Below are 25,000 nucleotides of genomic sequence, written 5' to 3' on the forward strand. Positions count from 1 at the left end.
GTCTCCGTTCTAATTCATCCCAAAGGGTTCAGGTCAGGACTCTGTGCAGGCCAGTCAAGTTCATCCACACCAGACTTAGTCATTCATTGAATATAAGTTGAAAAGGATTTGCAAATCATTATATTCTGTTTTCATTTACAATTTACACAACGTGCCAACTTCACTGGTTTTGGGTTTTTTGTACATTTCAAAAGGGTTAGAATTTTGATCCCTAAACAGATGATTTTTTTCCTATTATTTCAAAATGGTAAGGTATTGTGTCGGGGCTTTAAGGACGTACTCTGCATTGTCATTTGTCGTCCGCCGCCGTTGAAGAGCGTGCAGTCATTTTCTAAGGCGAGTAAGAACGTTCAAATGAGCCTCTCCTGAAACTCCTTAAAAGTGGCTCCTTCTTTTTTGTGATTTATACTGTGTGTGCATCTGTGTGTGTGTGTGCATTTGTGTGTGTGTGTGTGTGTGTGTTGCTGAGTACAACATCCATTACTTGCAGTGGTGTTTTGGGAGGTGGCAGAGTGCGCTCTCCAGATGTCGCCAGGATGCATAATATCATCCCGAGTGTCATTTATCGCTATGAGCCAGGTACACATCCTGCGGAGGCATTATGTTGCCTACCTGCAGACCGATGATAATAAAATGCACATGTGAACTGTGCGTTCATGTGTTAGTTTGTGACAGGATGCGGCCGTTAGTGTGCTATTTGTCTTCGGAGAGCAGCTTGCACTTTTTACACCATCCCAGCGACGCCTTTATGCCATTAAAAAACTTGATGAAAAGCTTTTATTAAGAGACGTGCCACAGGAATATTACAAAACCCCAAACTAGTGAAGTTGGCACGTTGTGTAAACGAAACCAGAATACAATGACTTGTATTTCAACCTAACGTATTTCCTTGAATTGCTGCCAGGGCGCTAATTAATTTAAAACCTCTTCTCACTCCGGCGCTTACCAGAGGAATGCGGTAAAGGCAAGCATGCGCTTATAAATTTGAGTGTGATGTAAAGATACCATCATGAAAAATACCTTTTTATAAAAAACGTTATTATGGTCTTACCTTTACTTATAAATGAAGTTCATGCGCAGCTCCTTCTGATCAAAAGCATCGATAACTTGTTTATAGAAGTCTTCCTTATCTTTCTTCAGTTTTAAAAGTCTCTCTGTCTTGATGGAGATCTTCCTTTATTTTATCCTGCTTCGATTGAAAGTCCAGTTTAGAAAACTGTTTTATTTTGAAGGGGTCCGGTCCGATGACCATGGATGAAGTACTGGCTGTCCAGAGTCGAGACCCAGGATGGACCGCTCGCTTGTGTATCGGTTGGGGACATCTCTACGCTGCTGATCCGCCTCCGCTTGGGATGGTTTCCTGTGGACGGGACTCTCGCTGCTGTCTTGGATCCGCTTTGAACTGAACTCCCGCGGCTGTGTTGGAGCCACTATGGATTGAACTTTCACAGTATCATGTTAGACCCGCTCGACATCTATTGCTTTCGGTCCCCTAAAGGGGCGGGGGTTGCCCACATTTGAGGTCCTCTCCAAGGTTTCTCATTGTCATCATTGTCACTGGCGTCCCACTGGGTGTGAGTTTTCCTTGCCCTTATCTGGGTTCTTCCGAGGATGTTATAGTCTTAGTGGTTTGTACAGTCCTTTGAGACATTTGTGATTTAGGGCTATATAAAAAAACATTGATTGATTGATATGTAATCCTCCATGTTAAAAGTGCAAGCGAGAGGATAAAATAAACAATCGCTGCTCATTTTTGCTGCTTGTTGTCACTTCTTCTGCAGCCGAGTAGTCGCAAGAAGGATCACTAGCGCCCTCTACCACCAGGAGACGGGAGTCATTTAATGACTCATATTTGACACACGCAGCTACGGTATATTAATAAAACATAGCTGCTAACTGTTCTTTTTAGCATATTCAATAGCTTGGACCTTAAATCCTACTGAATAGCTCTTAATCTTCTTTCCTTTATACAATTTTAAATTATTGAAATCAGCCTCCTCCATTTTGAAAATGGTGACAGGTGAAGTGTCACTCATGACGTGACGAGTTTGACCCGGCGGAAATTCTAGGCATGCGCTAATAAAAATAATATTTTGCAAAACCAGTTTGACCCGGCGTTAATCCTGAGCTGGCGGTAATACTAAGCATGCGCTGATTATTTTGCGAAACGAGTTTGACCCGGCGGTAATTCTAGGCAGGCGCATACTATATACCTGGCGGCGATTCAAGGAAATACGGTATATTCAATTGAATACACTCCAAAGACAAGATATTTAACTTTCGAACTAGAAAACGTTGGTATTTTTTGCAAATATTAGCTCATTTGGAATTTGATGCCTGCAACATGTTTCAAAAAATCGGGTACAAGTGGCAATAAAGACAGACAAAGCTGAGGGATGCTCATCAAACACTTTTTTGGAACATCCCACTGGTAAACGGGCTAATTGGGAACAGGTGGGTGCCATGATTGGGTACGAAAGCAGCTTTCATGTCATTTGCAAACTAATATGGGGCGAGGGTCCCCCCTTTGTCAACAAATATGTGCGCAAATTGTTTAAGAACAACATTTCTCAATCAGCTATTGCAAGGAACTTAGGATTTCACCATCCACGCTCCATAATATCATCAAAATGTTCAAAGAATCTGGAGAAACCACTGCACGTAAGCAGCAAGGCCGAAAACCATCATTGAATGCTGGTGGCCTTCGATCCCTCAGGCGGTACTGCATTAAAAAAGCGACATACGTGTGTAAAGGATATCTCCACATGGGCTCAAGAACACTTAAAAAAAACACAAGATTTTTCAACCTATTCCACTCATCCTGGACGTTCAAACTAAGTCTTTCCCAAGTTCCAAACCAAATTCCGGTTTTCCTGGAAATTCAAATGCTTCAACATTCAAAACATTCCAACATTCAAACTCTTCTTACATTTATACTTCATTCTGTCCAAATTGGAACGTTCACATGCAATTCCTTCAGGAATTGCCACATCTAGTTAATTTATAAACTACCGCATTTTCTCCGACTTAACTTTCAGATTGTAGCCAAAGGCTAATATCAGGTTCAAACACTGATGACATCTATTAAACAAGACAAGAAGCAAAGAATCAAACAGAGAAGAATTCAATTTGGCTCAATTGAGAGGAAAAACGTGTCGACCTGTAACCTCTTACAGTGTCCCTGACGCTCTGGCTAACGATTGTATACCTCCTTCCCTTATTTGGATTTTCTCTAACCACGTCCACGGCTGCTTGCAGGGATAAGTGGGTCGTAAACAGCGTTGCCTTTTGTTACAGAACATTTCAAAAGAAAAGATCGTAAACACTTCACAGAAAAGGTTGTAAACGAGTTCAAAAAGAGGTTTGTAAAACAGTTCAAAAAGACGTCCATAAAAAAGTTCAAACAGCTCATTTTTGTTGCTGTATTTATCTGCCACACGTAGAAAGCTGGGCCGTGAAAGTAATGCATACATTAAAGCGGTCCCTGGTGGAAAAAAGGTTGAGCCAAATTGATTTCTGTCTCTGTTTAATTCTTTGCTTCTTTTCTTGTTTAATAGATATCATCAGTGTTTGAACCTGACACTGTAACTTTGCGTTTAGCCATGTAAAAGAAGGAGGCGTGCAATCTTTTGGCAGAGCCTGGGTGACACCGTAAGAGGTTACAGGTCCACACGTTTCTCCTCAATTGAGCCAAATTGAATTGTCTCTGTTTCTTTGCTTCTTTTCTTGTATAATAGATGTCATCAGCGTTTGAACCTGACATTGTAACTTTGCGTTTAGCCATGTAAAAGAAGGAGGCGTGCAATCTTTTGGCAGAGCCTGGGTGACACCGTAAGAGGTTACAGGTCCGCACGTTTCTCCTCAATTGAGCCAAATTTAATTCTGTCTCTGTTTAATTCTTTGCTTCTTGTCTTGTTTAGTAGAGGTCATTAGCATTTGAACCTGACACTGTAATTTTGCGTTTAGCCATGTAAAAGAAGGAGGCGTGCAATCTTTTGGCAGAGCCTGGGTGACACCGTAAGAGGTTACAGGTCTGCATGTTTGTCCTCAATTGAGCCAAATTGAATTCTGTCTCTGTTTAATTTTTTGTTTCTTGTCTTGTTTAGTAGATGTCATCAGTGTTTGAACCTGACACTGTAACTTTGCGTTTAGCCATGTAAAAGAAGGAAGCGTGCAATCTTTTGGCAGAGCCTGGGTGACACTGTAATAGGTTACGGATCCACACGTTTCTCCTCAATTGAGCCAAATTGAATTCTGTCTCTGTTTAATAATTAGGGGACGGCGTGGCGCAGCGGGATAGTGGCCGTGCGCAACCCGAGGGTCACTGATTCAAATCCCACCTAGAGCCAACCTCGTCACCTCCGTTGTGTCCTGAGCAAGACACTTCACCCTTGCTCCTGATGGGTGCTGGTTGGCGCCTTGCATGGCAGCTCCCTCCATCAGTGTGTGAATGTGTGTGTGAATGGGTAAATGTGGAAGTAGTGTCAAAGCGTTTTGAGTACCTTGAAGGTAGAAAAGCGCTATACAAGTACAACCCATTTATTTGCTTCTTGTCTTGTTTAGTAGCGGTCATCAGTGTTTGAACCTGATACTGTAACTTTGCGTTTAGCCATGTAAAAGAAGGAGGCGTGCAATCTTTTGGCAGAAATTGGGTGACACCGTAAGAGGTTACAGGTCCACACGTTTCTCCTCAATTGAGCCAAATTGAATTGTCTCTGTTTCTTTGCTTCTTATCTTGTATAATAGATGTCATCAGTGTTTGAACCTGACACTGTAACCTTGCGTTTAGCAATGTAAAAGAACGAGGCGTGCAATCTTTTGGCAGAGCCTGGGTGACACCGTAAGAGGTTACAGGTCTGCACGTATCTCCTCAATTGAGCCAAACTGAATTGTCTCTGTTTGATTCTTTGCTTCTTGTCTTGTTTAATAGATGTCATCAGTGTTTGAACCTGACACTGTAACTTTGCGTTTAGCCATGTAAAAGAAGGAGGCGTGCAATCTTTTGGCAGAGCCTGGGTGACACCGTAAGAGGTTACAGGTCCGCATGTTTCTTCTCAATTGAGCCAAATTGAATTATGTCTCTGTTTAATTCTTTGCTTCTTGTCTTGTTTAATGGAGGTCATCAGTGTTTGAACCTGACACTGTAACTTTGCGTTTAGGCATGTATGGATTGTGACAGGCAGAGCAGAGTTGGCATAGTCCCAATAGACTCAGTGCAAACGTGGAAGCCAATTACTGTAAATGCCCGTGTTTTGGAAACCATTAAGGTCCCACTATTCATGGCTGAATGTTTGGCTAAAACTGGGAAGACACAGCAGGAGATGAAGAAAAACGGTCTATTTTTAGTCAAGCACGGCAGGCTTGATGATCCTGCTCAACACCGAAGAACAGGTCTTTTGTTTTGTATACAAAAAAACGGGCTTCATTCAGTTTTTGGGAAATCTGGAGCGCATATTGAAAAACACACAGAGGATGTTGCAATGGGGATTTCTGCCAGAAACAAAATTATGTTGATGCGAGGCCGCCATGTGTCTCAGAAGGACCCTTTCCTCCTTTTCTTTTCCTGCCGCAAAAGAATGAAAGGAAATGTCCTCATTGGGAAGCGAACAAGGTTTTCTGCACAAGGCTGTGTTAAGGGTTCGAGTAAAAGGGCCGGGGGATAATAAATGTGGTTCATAGTCACGATGTCGTGTAGTGAACTGATAATGTCGCAGGTCTTTAAAATGCAGATTGTAGGACATGTCCTCGTCGGGCAAGTCAAAATCACAATCATTTAAGAGGCACTGTTTTCTGTCAAAAACCGAAAAGACTGGAGAAGAAATGATTGTACAAAACCCACTAAGCATAAATGGTAAACAAAAACAGAATACAATGATTTGCAAATCCTTTTCAACCTATATTCTATTGAATAGACTGCTAAGACAAGATACAGATTGCAAATATTACCTCATTTGGAATATGATGCCTGCAACATGTTTTTAAAAAAAACTGGCACAAGTGGCAAAAAAGACTGATGAATGCTCATTAACAATTATTTGGAACATCTAACGGGTGAACAGGCTAATTTAGAACAGGTGGGTGCCATGATTGGGTACAAAAGCAGCTCCATGACATGCTCAGTCAATCGCAAACAAGGATGGGGCGAGGGTCACCACTTTGTCAACAAATTGCCGATCAGTTTAAGAACAACATTTCTCAACGGGCTATTGCAAGGAACTTAGGGATTTCACCATCAACGGTCCGTAATATCATCAAAATGTTCAGAAAAGCGGGAGAAATCAGTGCACTTAAGTGATGATATTACGGACTTTAAATCTCTCAGGTGGTACTGCATCAAAAACCGACATCAGTGTGTAAAGGATATCACTTAATGGGCTCAGGAACACTTCAGAAAACCGCTGTCAGTAACTAAAGTTTGTCGCTACATCTGTAAGTGCGAGTTAAAACTCGACTATGCAAAGCCACAGACATTTATCAACAACACCCAGAAACGCCGCCAGCTTCTCTGGGCCCGAACTCTTTTAAGATGGACTGATGCAAAGTGGAAAAGTGTTCTTTGGTCTGACGAATCCACATTTCAAAATGTTTTTGGAAACTGTGGACGTCGTGTCCTCGGGAACAAAGAGGAAAAGAACCATCTGGACTGTTCTAGGCACAAAGTGGAAAAGGCAGCATGTGTAATGGTATGTGGGTGTAATAGTGCCAAAGGCATGGGTAACTTACACATCTGTGAAGGCACCATTAATGCTGAAAGGTACATGCAGGTGTTGAAACAACATATATTATCACGGACGCCCCTGCTTATTTCAGCAAGACAATGCCAAGCCACGTGTTACAACAGCGTGGCTTCATAGTAAAAGAGTTCGGGTACTAGACTGGCTTGCCTGTAGTCCAGACCTGTCTCCCATTGAAAATGTGTGGCGCATTATGAAGCCGAAAATACCACAACGGAGACCCCGGACTGTTGAACAACTTAAGCTGTACATCAAGCAAGAATGGGAAATAATTTAGTTTCTCGCTTTGAACATAAAATATCTTGCCTTTGCAGTCTATTTAATTGAATATAAGTTGAAAAGGATTTGCAAATCATTGTTTTCTGTTTTTATTTACCATTGACAACTTAACTGGTTCTGAGCTGTGTAATATTGTGGCTGTTGGACCTTTTCCTGTGCGTAAAAGCTCAATTTCCTCAGCTCAAAAGGTCATAAAAACTATAATGAGACTTAAAGGTCAAGACTGTAGAACCAATCATTTGGCAGGGCTCAGTCGAGTGTGAGTCACACGCAGCCCAGCGGTGACGAACATTCACAGAAAATAATAAACACGAGGCAGCAGAGATATTCCGACTCACAACGTGCGAGAAAGTACGCACCCAACACCCGAGCCGGGTACCGCGTACCCACCGACGTCATTGGAAATGCTCGAGACGAGACGGAGCGAGGTCAGAGACCACCTGTCCAGAGGAGGCCGCACATATCAGGAGGACACATCTGGCAGAGCGGATGGGAATGGCCCGCCTGAACCAGGACCTCGGACTTGCTGACGGATGACTCACGGGTCGCGGGAAGAATAGGAGAAGGAGAGGTTCGATGAATTTGCAAGGTGTGTGCAGGGGGACGGCGAAAAAAGTTTATTTTTAAAACGTGTCGATAGGTCCGGTTCTATCTACTACATCAGGCCTGAGCAGTTATTTTGACTCGAGAGGACAAATTTAAAGAAAAAAAAATGTGACTGGGAACACTAATACAAAACCTCACAATAATGTCTGATTTAATGCTAAAAACTTTATTACGGACCGCCTTAAAAAACGGAACGGAATTTTAAATTTTTCTATGAACGATAAAACACTGATGTGGAGAGGCGGAGCCGACGGTCCGACGGCGGGGCAGGGCACGCTGGAGCCCTGCCCAAGATGGCGGAAAGGAGGCGGAGAATGCGGCTGAGCGGAGAGGCGGGTCGTGCCGGGAGCGACGCCGCAATCAAATTCAGGTGCGTGGATCGCGCACCGGCACACAATTGACTTAACTCCTCACACTCTATAAAAGGGGAGAAGGAGAAGAGATGAAGGCAGAAGGAGGAGATGCAGCGCAAGAGCAACAGAGAAGACGGCGACGACGAAAGCGACCAAAAAGCGAGCAGCAGAGGAGCTGAAAAGCAACCCTGGCAAGAGACAGCTTTATTTGAAAAAATAAATAGTCAAACCTGCTCAAAGCAATGTCCTTCCTGAGTGGTCCATGGAACCCGCACGACGACGGCAAGAGACCGTCACAACTGACTATTGACAAAATATGAACGTCAGTCTACCCCAGGGCAGCTGTGGCTACAAATGTAGCTTAGGTGTGAATGAACGATGGGCTCCCACTTCTCTGTGAGCGCTTTGGGTATGTAATAATAGAAAAGCAAGATATAAAATCTAATCCATTATCATTATTATTATTAAGAACGTTATGACAGACCGCCTTAAAAAACAAAATGGAATTTTAAATTTTTTTATGAACGATAAAACATTGAATATTGACAACGTCAGTCTACCCCAGGGCAGCTGTGGCTACAAATGTAGCTTACCACCACCAGGTGTGAATGAATGATGGGCTCCCACTTCTCTGTGAGCGTTTTGAGTATCTAATAATAGAAAAGCAAGAAATAAAATCTAATCCATTATTATTATTATTATTTGTATTAGTATTAAGAATGTTATGACAGACCCGCCTTAAAAAAACGGAATGGAATTTTAATTTTTTCTATGAACGATAAAACACCGACTATTGACAACATATGAATTTCAGTCTACCCCAGGGCAGCTGTGGCTAAAAAAGTAGCTCACCACCACCAGGTGTGAATGAATGATGGTCTCCCACTTTTCTGTGAGCGCTTTGAGTATTTAATAATAGAAAAGCAAGATATAAAATCTAATCCGTTATTATTATTATTATTATTATTATTATTATTACTATTATTATTATTATTAAGAACGTTATGACAGACCGCCTTAAAAATGGAATGGAATTTTTAAATTTTTCTATGAACAATAAAACACTGACTATTGACAACATATGAATGTCAGTCTACCCCAGGGCAGCTGTGGCTACAAAAGTAGCTTACCGCCACCAGGTGTGAATGAATGATGGGCTCCCACTTCTCTGTGAGCGTTTTGAGTATCTAATAATAGAAAAGCAAGAAATAAAATCGAATCCATTATTATTATTATTTGTATTAGTATTAAGAATGTTATGACAGACCCGCCTTAAAAAAACGGAATGGAATTTTAATTTTTTCTATGAACGATAAAACACTGACTATTGACAACATATGAATTTCAGTCCACCCCAGGGCAGCTGTGGCTAAAAAAGTAGCTCACCACCACCAGGTGTGAATGAATGATGGTCTCCCACTTTTCTGTGAGCGCTTTGAGTATTTAATAATAGAAAAGCAAGATATAAAATCTAATCCGTTATTATTATTATTATTATTATTATTATTATTACTATTATTATTAAGAACGTTATGACAGACCGCCTTAAAAATGGAATGGAATTTTTAAATTTTTCTATGAACAATAAAACACTGACTATTGACAACATATGAATGTCAGTCTACCCCAGGGCAGCTGTGGCTACAAAAGTAACTTACCGCCACCAGGTGTGAATGAATGATGGTCTCCCACTTCTCTGTGAGCGATTTGAGTATCTAACTTGTCCAGGGTGTACCCCGCCTTCCGCCCGATTGTAGCTGAGATAGGCGCCAGCGCCCCCGCGACCTCAGAAGGGAATAAGCGGTAGAAAATGGATGGATGGATGGATAATAGAAAAGCAAGATATAAAATCTAATCCATTATTATTATTATTATTATCAAGAACGTTATGAGAGACCGCCTTAAAAAACGGAATGGAATTTTACATTTGCCTACGAAGGATAAAAAACTGACTATTGACAACATATGAACATCAGTCTACCCCAGGGCAGCTGTGGCTACAAATGTAGCTTACCACCACTAGGTGTGAATGAATGATGGGCTCCCACTTGTCTGTGAGCGTTTTGAGTATCTAATAATAGAAAAGTAAGAAATAAAAGCTAATCCATTATTTTATTTTTTTTTTTTTTATTATTATGAATGTTATGACAGACCCGCCTTAAAAACGGAATGGAATTTTACATTTGTCTATGAAGGATAAAACACTGACTATTGACAACGTATGAACGTCAGTCTACCCCAGGGCAGCTGTGGCTACAAAAGTAGCTTACCACCACCAGGTGTGAATGAACAATGGGCTCACACGTCTCTGTGAGCGCTTTGAGTAAATAATAATAGAAAAAACAGATATAAAATCAAATCCATTATTATTAGGGACCGAATGTCTCTTTGGGACAGAGGACACACCAGGACTGGTGAAAATTGTGATCTAATAAAAAAACTAAACCCCAAAACTCAAAACTGCGCTCTAGCTCCCCCTAGGAGTAAAACACAGACAAAACTGCTTGTAACTTCCGTTAGGAATGACGTAGAGACATGAAACAAAAACCTGTATGTAGGTCTCACTTAGACCTACATTCCATTCATTTACATCCTTCAGCAAAAATCAATAGGAAGTTGGCAATTACCTCTTTAAAAAAAAGTTTTGTAAAAACCCGTCACTTTTAAAGTAAGAGTAGCTTACCACCAGCAGGTGTGAATGAACGATGGGCTCACACTTTTCTGTGAGCGCTTTGAGTATCTAATAATAGAAAAACAAGATATAAAATCGAATCCATTATTATTAGGGACAGAATGTCCCTTTGGGACAGAGGACACATCAGGACTGGCGAAAATTGCGATCTAATAAAAAAAACTAATCCTCAAAACTCAAAACTGCGCTCTAGCTCCCCCTAGAAATAAAATACAGACGAAACTGCTCCTAGGAAGAAAAAATAGACAAAACTGTGTGTAACTTCCGGTAGGAATGTCGAAGAGACATGAAACAAAAACCTGTATGTAGGTCTCACTTAGACCTACATTCCATTCATTTACATCCTTCAGCAAAAATCAACAGGAAGTTGGCAATTACCTCTTCAAAACAAAAGTTTTCTAAAAACTCGTCATTTTTAGAGTAAAAGTAGCTTACCACCAGCAGGTGTGAATGAACGATGGGCTCACACTTTTCTGTGAGCGCTTTGAGTATCTAATAATAGAAAAACAAGATATAAAATCGAATCCATTATTATTAGGGACCGAATGTCCCTTTGGGACAGAGGACACATCAGGACGGGCGAAAATTGTGATCTAATAAAAAAACTAATCCTCAAAACTCAAAACTGTGCTCTAGCTCCCCCTAGGAATAAAATACAGACGACACTCCTCCTAGGAAGAAAAAATAGACAAAACTGCTTGTAACTTCAGGTAGGAATGTCGAAGAGACATGAAACAAAAACCTGTATGTAGGTCTCACTTAGACCTACATTCCATTTTTTACATCCTTAAGCAAAAATCAACAGGAAATTGGTAATTACCTCTTCAAAACAAAAGTTTTATAAAAACCCGTCACTTTTAAGGTAAAAGTAGCTTACCACCAGCAGGTGTGAATGAACGATGGGCTCACACTTTTCTGTCAGCGCTTTGAGTATCTAATAATAGAAAAACAAGATATAAAATCGAATCCATTATTATTAGGGACCGAATGTCCCTTTGGGACAGAAGACACTCCAGGACTGCCGAAAATTGCGATCTAATAAAAAAACTAAACCCCAAAACTCAAAACTGCGCTCTAGCTCCCCCTAGGAATAAAACACAGACAAAACTGCTCCTAGGAAAAAAAACACAGACAAAACTGCTTGTAACTTCCGGTAAGAATGTCGTAGAGACAAGAAACAAAAACCTGTATGTAGGTCTCACTTAGACCTGCATTCCATTCATTTACATCCTTCAGCAAAAATCAACAGGAAGTTGGCAATTACCTCTTCAAAACAAAAGTTTTGTAAAAACCCGTCACTTTTAAAGTAAAAGTAACTTACCACCACCATGTGTGAATGAACGATGGGCTCCCTCTTCTCTGTAAATGCTTCGAGTATCTAATAATAGTAAAACAAGATATAAAATCGAATCCATTATTATTAGGGACCGAATGTCCCTTTGGGACAGAGGACACTCCAGGACTGGCGAAAATTGCGATCTAATAAAAAAACTAAACCCCAAAACTGCGCTCTAGCTCCCCCTAGGAATAAAACACAGACAAAACTGCTCCTAGGAAGAAAACACACACAAAACTGCTTGTAACTTCCGGTAGGAATGTCGTAGAGACATGAAACCAAAACCTGCATGTAGGTCTCACTTAGACCTACATTCCATTCATTTACATCCTTCAGCAAAAATCAACAGGAAGTTGGCAATTACATCTTCGAAACAAAAGTTTTGTAAAAACCCGTCACTTTCAAAGTAAAAATAGCTTACCACCACCAGGTGTGAATGAACGGTGGGCTCCCTCTTCTCTGTAAGCGCTTTGAGTATCTAATGATAGAAAACAAGATATAAAATCTAATCCATTATAATTAGGGACCGAATGTCCCTTTGGGACAGAGGACACTCCAGGACTGGCGAAAATTGCGATCTAATAAAAAAACTAAACCCCAAAACTCAAAACTGCGCTCTAGCTCACCCTAGGAATAAAACCCAGACAAAACTGCTCCTAGGAAGAAAACACAGACAAAACTGCTTGTAACTTCCGGTAGGAATGTCGTAGAGACATGAAACCAAAACCTGTATGTAGGTCTAACTTAGACCTACATTCCATTTATTTACATCCTTCAGCAAAAATCAACAGGAAGTTGGCAATTACCTCTTCAAAACAAAAGTTTTGTAAAAACCCATCACTTTGAAAGTAAAAGTAGCTTACCACCACCAGGTGTAAATGAATGATGGGCTCCCTCTTCTCTGTAAGCGCTTTGAGTATCTAATAATAGAAAAACAAGATATAAAATCGAATCCATTATAATTAGGGACTGAATGTCCCTTTGGGACAGAGGACACTCCAGGACTGGCGAAAATTGCGATCTAATAAAAAAACTAAACCCCAAAACTCAAAACTGCGCTCTAGCTCACCCTAGGAATAAAACACAGACAAAACTGCTCCTAGGAAGAAAACACAGACAAAACTGCTTGTAACTTCCGGTAGGAATGTCAAAGAGACATGAAACAAAAACCTGTATGTAGGTCTCACTTAGACCTACATCCCATTCATTTACATCCTTCAGCAAAAATCAACAGGAAATTGGCAATTACCTCTTCAAAACAAAAGTTTTATAAAAACCCGTCACTTTTAAAGTAAAAGTAGCTTACCACCACCAGGTGTGAATGAACGATGGGCTCACACTTTTCTGTGAGCGCTTTGAGTATCTAATAATAGAAAAACAAGATATAAAATCGAATCCATTATTATTAGGGACCGAATGTCCCTTTGGGACAGAAGACACTCCAGGACTGCCAAAAATTGCGATCTAATAAAAAAACTAAACCCCAAAACTCAAAACTGCGCTCTAGCTCCCCCTAGGAATAAAACACAGACAAAACTGCTCCTAGGAAGAAAACACAGACAAAACTGATTGTAACTTCCGGTAAGAATGTCGTAGAGACATGAAACAAAAACCTGTATGTAGGTCTCACTTAGACCTATATTCCACTCATTTACATCCTTCAGCAACAATCAACAGGAAGTTGGCAATTACCTCTTCAAAACAAAAGTTTTGTAAAAACCCGTCACTTTTAAAGTTATTTTGATAGTAGGCTAATATAGACACATCATGTGTGGCCTTCATTATAACACTTATATAAGAGTTTAAAAGTCATTTTGATAGTAGGGTAATATACTGTAGCTAATATTGACACTTACATCATGTGTTGTCTTCATTAAAAGACATATGTACTAAGACTTTTAATTTTTGGCGGCTCCAGACCGATTACTTTTTTCGTATTTGTGGTCCAATATGGCTCTTTCAACATTTTGGGTTGCCGACCCGGGTTAGGATAATAATCCGATTAAATGTATCCATGTGCACATATTGACTGGACATCAAAGAATGAACTCAACTTTAGTTTAAAAGCCTTTTTAGAAACCCTCTGCGACGCCTCAGCTGGCAGAGCGTTGATGTTTTGGATCGTTTCCGGGACACAACCCGCCCCTGACATCGGGTTGTAATTTGGCGCTGAGCTCGTTCCTCGGCGACCGTTGTTTGAAAATGTCAAATGAGCGCGAACGAGGTAAAAAATATTGCATCGCCACTCCCTGGGAATGAGAACCCCCTGGCATGAAAACAAGGCATGAGTCAGCGATGGCATCATTCTGTGGAGACTGTACATCCCCCCCCCCCTCTGTGTTGATGTGCATATCACCATATTTATGAACTCCACATGATCCCCGCCCTTCGCCGCACGCTGTTATTCTGGGCCGTCTAGAGGGGGGTCGATGAGAACAGAGAACGAGGGGAGAACAAGCACGTCCTCGGAGTTCTACTTTTTTTTTTTTACTCAAAATCGGCTTTCATCTTTGCGGGGCCCCTTCGGAGAAAGTGAACTTTGAAAAGGGGTAAAAGCCACAAGGGGACATATTATTTTCTCCATCCTCTTGTAGACTATATCAGGGGGTGTCAAACCTACGGCCCGCGGGTCGGATCAGGCCCGCAAACAGACTTTCTCCGGCCCGCAGGATGAGTTTGAGGAGTACAAATATGAGCTAGAATTTTTGAATGAAATAAACTGCTCTTCGGGGCGGCATAGATCGGTTGGTAGTGTGGCCGTGCCAGCAACTTGAGGGTTGCAGGTTCGATTCCCGCTTCCGCCATTCTAGTCACTGCCGTTGTCTCCTTGGGCAAGGCACTTTACCCACCTGCTCCCAGTGCCACCCACACTGGTTTAAATGTAACTTAGATATTGGGTTTCACTATGTAAAGCGCTTTGAGCCACTAGAGAAAAGCGCTATATAAATATAATTCACTTCACTTCACTTCTTCTAAATGTATGCTGAAACTATTTGTAGATTCATCCAACTTTATGTGTGATCAATGAAATGAGTCCAGATGTAGAAGTTTTGTTGGAGATCAGGGAGCCCCAAACTTTTTGACCCGTAGGCCGCATTGGGTTAAAAATTAAATAAATAAAGAAATAAAAATATATATACATATATACATATATATTAGGGGTGTAACGGTACACAAAAATTTCGGTTCGGTACGTACCTCGGTTTATAGGTCACGGTTCGGTTCATTTTCGGTACAGTAAGAAATCAACAAAATATGAATTTTTTTGGCTATTATTTACCAAATTTCTAAACAAAGGCTTTATCCTTTTAACATTGGTAACACTATAATAATTCTGCCCACGTTAATCCACGTTAAACTGCCTCAAGTTGTTGCTTTGATTAAATAAAATGAAAAAACCTTTCTTCTACATATAAATAATTTTACATTAAACAGTTTCCATTGAAACTGTTTAATGTCAACTCATCATGCTTAATTTATTACAGCATTTGGGAAGCCTATAGTTGATTTTTATTATGTAAATGTTGTATTTCTTCAACATGTGATAGCAGGGACCCTGCTATTCAAAACTAGGCTGCTACATTACTAATAATTCATGTAACTATAGCTGAAAAATAGTACAATTGCAATAGGAGAGACTATTGATCCCTAAACACAATGGAGTTCAATGAAATAACAGACGGACAGGGCTTTGCTGCCCCTAAAACACGCACGCACACACACCCAGAAAAATGAGCTAATGTTACGCTAAAAGCTAATTAGCCTTCACCTCAAGCCAAAACGGTGAGCGAGATGAGCTGCAGTTTAAGTTTCTAGAAAGTCAACGGCAGTTGTGACTGGGAAGTGTTTAGTATAATTTGGGTAGAGTCCGCTCCTCCCCTGCTAGACGAATATCTGCTCGACGCTAAAGCATTGACTACGTCGTTCTGAAGTCTGAATACGCACTGCTGATTGGCTGTTGCATCGCTCTGAATACGCACTGCTGATTGGCTTTGTATGTAACCAATCAGATGGTTGTGTGGGCGGGACAATGAGGCAGAGACAGAGGCAGAAAGCAGAGCAGCTTGTGAAGACTTCTGCTTCCGAATCCGTACCGAAACGGTTCGATACAAATATACGTACCATTACAACCCTAATATATATATTATATATATATATATATATATATATATATATATATATATGTCTTGATTGGATTATACCGTGGTAGAGCGCAATATGTAGGTGTGGGAAAAATCACAAGACTACTTCATCTCTACAGAACTGTTTCATGAGGGGTTCCCTCAATCATCAGGAGATGATTGAGGGAACCCCTCATGAAACAGTTCTGTAGAGATGAAGTAGTCTTGTGATTTTTCCCACACCTACATATATATATATATATATATATATATATATATATATATATATATATATATATATATATATATATATATATATATATATATATATATATATATATATATATATATATATATACATATATATATATATATATATATATATATATACATTTATACATACCATATTTCCTTGAATTGCCGCTCGGGGCGCTAATTATTTAAAACCTCTTCTCACTCCTGTGCTTACCAAAGGCATGCGGTAAAAGTAAGCATGCGCTAATTATTTTAAAACCTCTTCTCACTCCGGCACTTACCAAAGGCATGCAGTAAACATTTGAGTGTGATGTAAGCTTGGACCTTAAATCCTACTGAATAGCTCTTAATCTTCTTCCCTTTATGCGATTTCAAATTACCGGTATTGAAATCAGCCTCCTCCATTTTGAAAATGATGACAGGGGAAGTGTCACTCGTAACGTCACGAGTTTGACCAGGCGGTAATTCTAAGCATGCGCTAATTATTTTCCGAAGCGAGTTTGACCCGGCAGTAATTCAAGGCAGGCGCATACTATATGCCCTGCGGCAATTCAAGGAAATACGGTATATATATATATATGACTGTAATTAAAATTACACGTTGCCTTTCTTCTCCACGATGACCAGGGCGAGCAAAAACAAACGACATTGACACTCACTGGTTTTTCTCCAGCAGCAGGACCAGCTGTTGGCCTTCAGCGAGGAGCAGCAGCCGCAATGACGAAGGATAACCCTGGAACACAAAAAGAAGAAGAGGGGGCGGGGGGGTAAATGGCGTGGACGTGTCACACTTCACCTCGTGTTGACACCAAGCAGGATGTGAGGAGGCACAATTGTGCTGCGGGGGACAGGAAGTCCCGATTAAAATACGCCACACAGACAGAAATATTGGGACATTCCCCCCCCCCCCCTCCCCCCCCCAACAGGACGGGGCAATGGACCAACGAGTGGTGCCGAGTTAGCAGCGACAAGAGCTTGCGGATTTCAGGGATTTGGACCTGAGACAGGATGTTCTACAGAACCCAAAACCAGTGAAGTTGTCACCTTGTGTAAATGGTAAATAAAAACAAAATACAATGATTTGCAAATCCTTTTCAACGTATATTCAATTGAATAGACTGCAAAGACAAGATATTTAATTTTATTTTCAAATAATCATTAACTTAGAATTTAATAGCAGCAACACGTTGGCAGAGGGGCATTTTTACCACTGTGTTACATGGCCTTTCCTTTTAACAACACTCAGTAAACGTTTGGGAACATTTTTGAAACTTTTGAGGTGGAATTCTTTCCCATTCTTGCTTGATGTACAGCTTAAGTTGTTCAACAGTTGGAGGTCTCCGTTGTGCTATTTTTGGCTCCACATAGGTCTGGACTACAGGCAGGCCAGTCTAGTACCCGCACTCTTTTACTATGAAGCCACGCTGTTGTAACACGTGGCTTGGCATCGTCTTGCTGAAATAAGCAGGGGCGTCCATAATAACGTTGCTTGGAATGCAACATATGTTGCTCCAAAACCTGTATGTACCTTTCAGCATTAATGGTGCCTTCACAGATGTGTAAGTTACCCATGCCCTGGGCATTAATACACCCCCATACCATCACAGATGCTGTCTTTTCAAATTTGCGCCTAGAACAGTACAAATGGTTCTTTTCCTCTTTGGTCCGGAAGACACGACGTCCACAGTTTCCAAAAACAATTTGAAATCGTGTACTCGTCCGACCACAGAACACTTTTACACTTTGCTTCAGTCCATCTTAAATGAGCTCGGGCCCAGCAAAGCCTGGGACTTTTTTGGGTGTTGTTGATAAATGACTTCAGCTTTGCATAGTAGAGTTTTAACTTGCACTTACAGATGTAGCGACGAACTGTATTTACTGACTGTGGTTTTCTGAAGTGTTCCTGAGCCTATGTGGTGATATCCTTTACACACTGATGTCGCTTTTTGATGCAGTACCGCCTGAGGGATCCAAGGTCACGGGCATTCAATGTTACGTGCAGTGATTTTTCCAGATTCTCCGAACCTTTAGAAGATATTACGGACCTTATATGGTGAAATCCCTAATTTCCTTGCAATAGCCCGTTGAGAAATTTGTTGTTCTTAAACTGTTCCGACAATTTGCAGACGCATTTGCTGACAAAGTAGCGACCCTAGCCCCGTCCTTGGAAGCTGCTTTTATACCCAATCATGTCACCCACCTGTTCACCTGTGGGATGTTCCAAAATAAGAGTTTGATGAGCATTCCTCAACTTTTTCAGTCTTTTTTGCCACTTGTGCCAGCTTTTTTGAAACTTGTTGCAGGCATCCAAATTCAAATGAGCTAATATTTGCAAAAAATACAGTTTTTTCAGTTAAGTATCTTGTCTTTGCAGTCTATTCAATTGAATATAAGTTGTAAAGGATTAGAAAATCCTTGTATTCTGTTTTTATTTACCATTTTTTCACAATATGACAACTTCACTGGTTTTGGGTTTTGTATATGTAGATGTATTTTTCCATGCTATATTGAACAAACTAAGGTGGATAATGTAAATCTGGATGAAAATCCACATCCAGATTTGTTTTCCCCACTTTTATTGAAGACCGACCAACATTCTAATACAGTGGTCCCCAAACTTTTTGTAGCCGCGAACCGGTCAACGCTTAATAATTTGTCCCGAATTTGTCATGAAAAAGGAACGTTTTTGTCATGAAAAAGGGAGCTTTTAGTGGTTGGTGCACTGATTGTAAGTGTATATTGTGTTTTTTATGATTTAATAAAAAATAAAATAAAAAATAAAATAAAATATATATATATGGATATTTTTTTATATTTTTTTAAAATAAAAATGAATAAAAAATTCTTCTGCGGCCCGGTACCAATCGGGCCACGGCCCGGTCGTTGGGGACCACTGTTCTAATACACTAAAAATACTGCACGCATACACCATATTGCCTCGACTCACATATGAACTTGAAGTGCCATCCTATTCCTAACCCATACGGTTCAAATGATGTCAATCCACCTTTGTCAGCTATTACAGCTTAAACTCTTCTGCGAAGGCTGTCCACAAGGTTGCGGAGTGTGTTTATAGGAATTTTCCACCATTCTTCCAAAAGCGCATTGGTAAGGTCACACACTGATTTTGGCCGAGAAGGCCTGGCTCTCAGTCTCTGTTCTAATTCATCCCAAAGGTAATTTATCGGGTTCAGGTCAGGACTCTGTGCAGGCCAGTCAAGTACATCCACACCAGACTCTGTTATTCATGTCTTTACGGACCTTGCTTTGTGCACTGGTGCACAGTCATGTTGGAAGAGGAAGAAGGCCCGTTCCAAACTGTTCCCACAAGGTTGGGAGCGTGGAATCGGAGACAGCCATATGAAGCTGTTGAACCTTGGCTGAGGTTTTGTGATATAATAAATATGGTGGTACGTACCCCTGAGGCAAGTTGGCTGAGTGGTTTAGTGAGCTGGCCCATCACCAGCAGAGGTACGGTGGTCCCATAGCCTTGTGCTCGTGCTGCCTGGCCTTGATGTCCGGCCTTGGGAGAGAAGCTTCCTGTGAAAAAAAAAAAAAAGAGCGTGAGAAATAGAACACATGACCTCAACTCAATATGGGCCATGACTTTTAAACACATGCTACACAATGTTGAAGACAAATATTTTTGCCTAAACACTCACTGGACACTTCATTAGGTACAGTTAAAACGAAAAGCTGTATCATTCTTCATTTCTGCAAAAAGTCCGAAACTGGTAGTTTTAATCACCACCACCCAAGAAATGGTTGACTCTTTTTTTTTTTTTTTTTTTTTTTTGGAAGCGCACAAATTGGCGACATCGTACTTTTTATTCAAGTGTAGACTTTGGTCTTTAAGGATTGATTAACTTCTTTTTACACTCGCAGAGAAGTAGGAATGTTAAAATAAGAGAGTTGCATCTGCTACTTATAACAGAGAAGTAGGAATGTTAAAATAAGAGAGTTGCATCTGCTACTTATAACACTAGCGTCAAACTCAAGGCCCTCCACTTGTTTTTGTTTGGCCCTGGAAAGCCTGGAAAAAACATGTATCAATTAAGTACTGCAACTTTGCTTACTAAAATGTATTTTTTCTTTCTATTTTGGGAGAAAAAATATATATGTACCGGTACTCCATGATCAAACATTCAAACCATTTTTTAAATATGAATAAATACTACAGGCAGAATTATTTACCATTCTTGCTTGTCCAGGGTCTCCGTTGTGGTTTTTTATGCTTCATAATGCGCCACACATTTTCAATGGACTACAGGCAGGCCAGTCTAGTACCTGCACTATTTTACTATGAAGCCACGCTGTTGTAACACGTGCCTCGGCATCGTCTTGCTGAAATAAGCAAGGGCATCCAAGATAACGTTGCTTGGATGGCAACATCAGTTGCTCCAAAACCTGTACATACCTTTCGGCATTAATGGTGCCTTCACAGATGTGTAAGTTACCCATGCCTTGGGCACTAATACACCCATATACCATCACAAATGCCAGTTTTTTAACTTTGCGCTGATAACAATCCGAAGGGTTCTTTTTTTCTTTGTTCCGGAGGACACAACGTTTCCAAAAACTATTTTTGATATGTGGAATGGTCAGACCAGAGAACACTTTTCCACTTTGCATCAGTCCAATTTAAATAAGCTTGGGCCCAGCGAAGCCGGCGGCATTTCTGGGTGTTGTTGATAAAAGGCTGTGGCTTTGCATAGTAGAGTTTTAACTTGCACTTACAGATGTAGCGACCAACTGTAGGTACTGACAGTGGTTTTCTGAAGTTTTAATGAGCCTATGTGGTGATATCCTTTACACACTGCTGTCGCTTTTTGATGCAGTACCGCCTGAGGGATCGAAGGTCACGGGCATTGCCGCGTACGTGCGGTGATTTCTCCAGATTTTCTGAACCTTTTAATGATATGACGGACCGTAGATGGTGAAATCCCTAAATTCCCTGCAACAGCCCGTTGAGAAATGTTGTTCTTAAACAGTTCGACAATTTTCTCACGCATTTGTTCACACATCGGCGATACTCGCCCCGTCCCTGTTTGTGAATGACCGAGCATTTCATGGAAGCTGCTTTTATACCTGTTAATAGCCTGTTCACCTGTTGGATGTTCCAAATAAGTGTTTGATGAGCATTTTTTGCCACTCGTGCCAGCTTTTTTGAAACATGTTGCAGGCACCAAATTCCAAATGAGCTAACATATGCAAAAAATACAGTTTTTTCAGTTTGAACATGACATATCTTGATTTTGCAGTCTATTCAGTTGAATATAAGTTTAAAAATATTTTCAAATCATTGTATTCTGCTTTTATTTACAATATACACAACGTGCCAACTTGACTGGTTTTGGGTTTTGTAGTATCGACAGTGCCAATAAAAGTAATGACTTCAGTACCCGTGACATTCTTGAAATAGGAGCCTGACAATCTTATTACTATAACAGTTAAATTAGGGCAAAGTTACAGGAGAATTATTCAAATAAGCTGTGGAAATGGTTTCTTCTAGTATGCATGGCATACATACAATATGTACGGGATACATACAGTACGTATCACCAGCATACGATGAAACGTACTTATACAAATGGAACGCGGCGAATCGTATCCCCTTTTCTCTCGCTAACAACCGAGGCGTTGGCGCTCCCGGCGAAGCCTGGCGAGGGTTTCCAAAGCCAAGGAGGAAAATTAGCAAAGGGGGCTCGGAGGGTGTTGAAGGTTTCACAACTAAGCCGCCCCACGTTTCATGCCACGGCCTGTTTGCTAAATCCCCCAGGACGCAAGCGTGGAGCCTCTGTGGGAATGTGTGGGCTACACCCAGAGTTCAGTGTTTTTCAACCACTGTGCCGTTGCACACTAGTGTGCCGTGAGATACCAGTAATTGTAGTCTACAAATGATGTGTTGTTGTTGAGCTCGGCAGAGTAACCGTGTAATACTCTTCCATATCAGTAAGTGGCAGCAGGTAGCTTTGTAGATGTCGGAAACAGCGGGAGGCAGGGTGCAGGTAAAATTGTGTCTAATGCTTAAACCAAAAATTAACAAAAAGTGAGTGCCCCTAAGAAAAGACATTGAAGCTTAGGGAAGGCTATGCCGAACGATACTAAAACTGAACTGGTTACAAAGTAAACAAAACAGAATGCTGGACGACAGCAAAGACTTACTGCGGAGCAAAGATGGCGTCCGCAAAGTACATCCGAACATGACGTGACAATCAACAATTTCCCCACAAAGACGGATAAAAACAACTGCGTGCAGGTAAAATCGTGTCTAATGCTTAAACCAAAAATTAACAAAAAGTGAGTGCCCCTAAGAAAAGACATTGAAGCTTAGGGAAGGCTATGCCGAACGATACTAAAACTGAACTGGTTACAAAGTAAACAAAACAGAATGCTGGACGACAGCAAAGACTTACTGCGGAGCAAAGATGGCGTCCGCAAAGTACATCCGAACATGACGTGACAATCAACAATTTCCCCACAAAGAAGGATAAAAACAACTGTGTGCAGGTAAAAAGTCGTCTAATGCTTAAACCAAAAAATTAACAAAATTTGAGTGCCCCTAAGAAAAGGCATTGAAGCTTAGGGAAGGCTATGCAGAATGAAACAAAAACTGAACTGGCTGCAAAGTAAACAAAAACAGAATGCTGGACTACAGCAAAGACTTACTGCGGATCAAAGACGGCGTCCGCAGAGTACATCTGAACATGACGTGACAATCAACAATGTCCCCAAAAAGACGGATAAAAACAATTGTGTGCAGGTAAAAAGGCGTCTAATGCTTAAACCAAAAAATTAACAAAAGGTGAGTGCCCCTAAGAAAAGGCATGGAAGCTTAGGGAAGGCTATGCAGAACGAAACTAAAACTGAACTGGCTGCAAAGTAAACAAAAACAGAATGCTGGACAACAGCAAAGACTTACTGCGGATCAAAGACGGCGTCCGCAAAGTACATCCGAACATGACGTGACGATCAACAATGTCGCCACAAAGACGGATAAAAACAACTGCGTGCAGGTAAAAAGTCGTCTAATGCTTAAACCAAAAAATTAACAGAAGGTGAGTGCTCCTAAGAAAAGGCATTGAAGCTCAGGGACGGCTATACAGAACAAAACTAAAACTGAACTGGCTGCAAAGTAAATAAAAACAGAATGCTGGACGACAGCAAAGACTTACTGCGGAGCAAAGACGGCGTCCCCAGAGTACATCCGAACATGACGTGACAATCAACAATGTCCCCACAAAGACGGATGAAAACAACTAAAATCTTCTTGATTGCTAAAACAAAGTAGATGCAAGAAATATCGCTCAAAAGGAAGACATGAACCTGCTACAGGAAAACACCCCAAAAAAAGAGAAAAAGCCACCAATTTATGATTTCTTGGCCATTCTTCAGAGAATATGAATGCTAAAACAAAAACCTTTCTTCCACTCATGCCAAATGGTTGTGTGAAGCTATTTTTTGGCAAACAACTGTGTTTACTCTTTTTAAATCAAAATGACAAAAGAAAGTACCCAAATGACCCTGATCAAAAGTTCACATACCCCAGAGACTTTGATAACATGCACAAAAGTTGACTCAAACAGGTTTGAATGGCTAATCAAGGTTCCAATCCTCACCTGTGACCTGTTTGTTTGTTATTAATGTGTTTGTATAAAAGGTCGGTGAGTTTCTGGGCTTCTGACAGACCATTGCATCTTTCATCCAGTGCTGCACGGATGTTTCTGGATTCCGAGTAATGGGGAAGGCAAAAGAATCTGCGAGAAAAGGTAATTGAACTGCATAAAACAGGAAAGGGGTATAAAAGAATATCCAAGGAATTGAGAAGGCCAATCAGCAGTGTTCAAACGCTGATTAAGAAGTGGAAAATGAGAGATTCAGGTAGACCAGCAAAGATTTCAGCCACAAAAGCCATGAAATCTGTTCGAGATGCAAAGAAAAATCCACAAATAACTTCAGCTGAAATACAGGACTCTCTGAAAAATTGCGGTGTGGCTATTTCAATATGCATAATAAGAAGGCACTTGAAGAAAAATGGGCTGCATGGTCCAGTCGCCAGGAGAAAGCCATTTCTACGCAAATGTCACAAAGCCTCCCGCTTACATTACGCCAAACATTACAGAGACAAGCCTCAAAACTTCTGGAAACAAAGTCATTTGGAGTGGTGAGACCAAAATTGAACTTTTTGGCCACTCGACCATGCAGCCCATTTTTCTTCAAGTGCCTCCTTAAATTCTCCCAGGGCATGTAAACTTATGAGCACAACTGTACATTGTTCAATCCGGTGGTGATGTATTACTTTACAACCGCTATGTTTTATAATAAAACAACTCTTTAGCCGTAACTACCTTCTACTCCACGGACTTGAGTGCACATTCATCCTTCAAACAAGTGCATTAAAAAAAAACGAGCATTTCTTCAACAAAGGCGTGCGGGCTAATAAAAATGATGGAGCAATAAAAGGAAACGACATGAATAAGACGTCCCTTGAAATCCACTTGGAACTTCCTCGTTCTCGATTGCGTTAATGGGATCCGAGCAGACGCCGTGGAGCGGAACGCACCTCGAGTCGTGTCATTCGGCTCGGAATGTTCCGGCGAAGTTTCAGTTGGGTGTGCGTCACA

General features: G+C 40.9%; 1 protein-coding gene across 3 annotated transcripts in view; it reads right to left on the minus strand.

The window, feature by feature from the left end:
- Positions 1–25,000, minus strand: part of LOC133559624 (disintegrin and metalloproteinase domain-containing protein 12-like) — a 158,286-nt gene that overhangs the window by 110,412 nt on the left and 22,874 nt on the right. For all 3 annotated transcript variants that reach the window (XR_009808209.1, XM_061911558.1, XM_061911557.1), the window contains exons 2-3: positions 19,795–19,916; positions 17,036–17,109 (exon numbers count right to left, since the gene is read on the minus strand). Coding sequence is in view for 2 of the 3 variants with exons in the window: in XM_061911558.1 (XP_061767542.1) it covers positions 17,036–17,109; positions 19,795–19,916 (196 nt within the window). In the remaining variant the exon portion in view is untranslated. The remainder of the gene's footprint in view (positions 1–17,035; positions 17,110–19,794; positions 19,917–25,000) is intronic.

This window comes from Nerophis ophidion, linkage group LG09, assembly GCF_033978795.1.
Source record: "Nerophis ophidion isolate RoL-2023_Sa linkage group LG09, RoL_Noph_v1.0, whole genome shotgun sequence".
NCBI classification, from domain to species: Eukaryota; Metazoa; Chordata; class Actinopteri; order Syngnathiformes; family Syngnathidae; genus Nerophis; species Nerophis ophidion.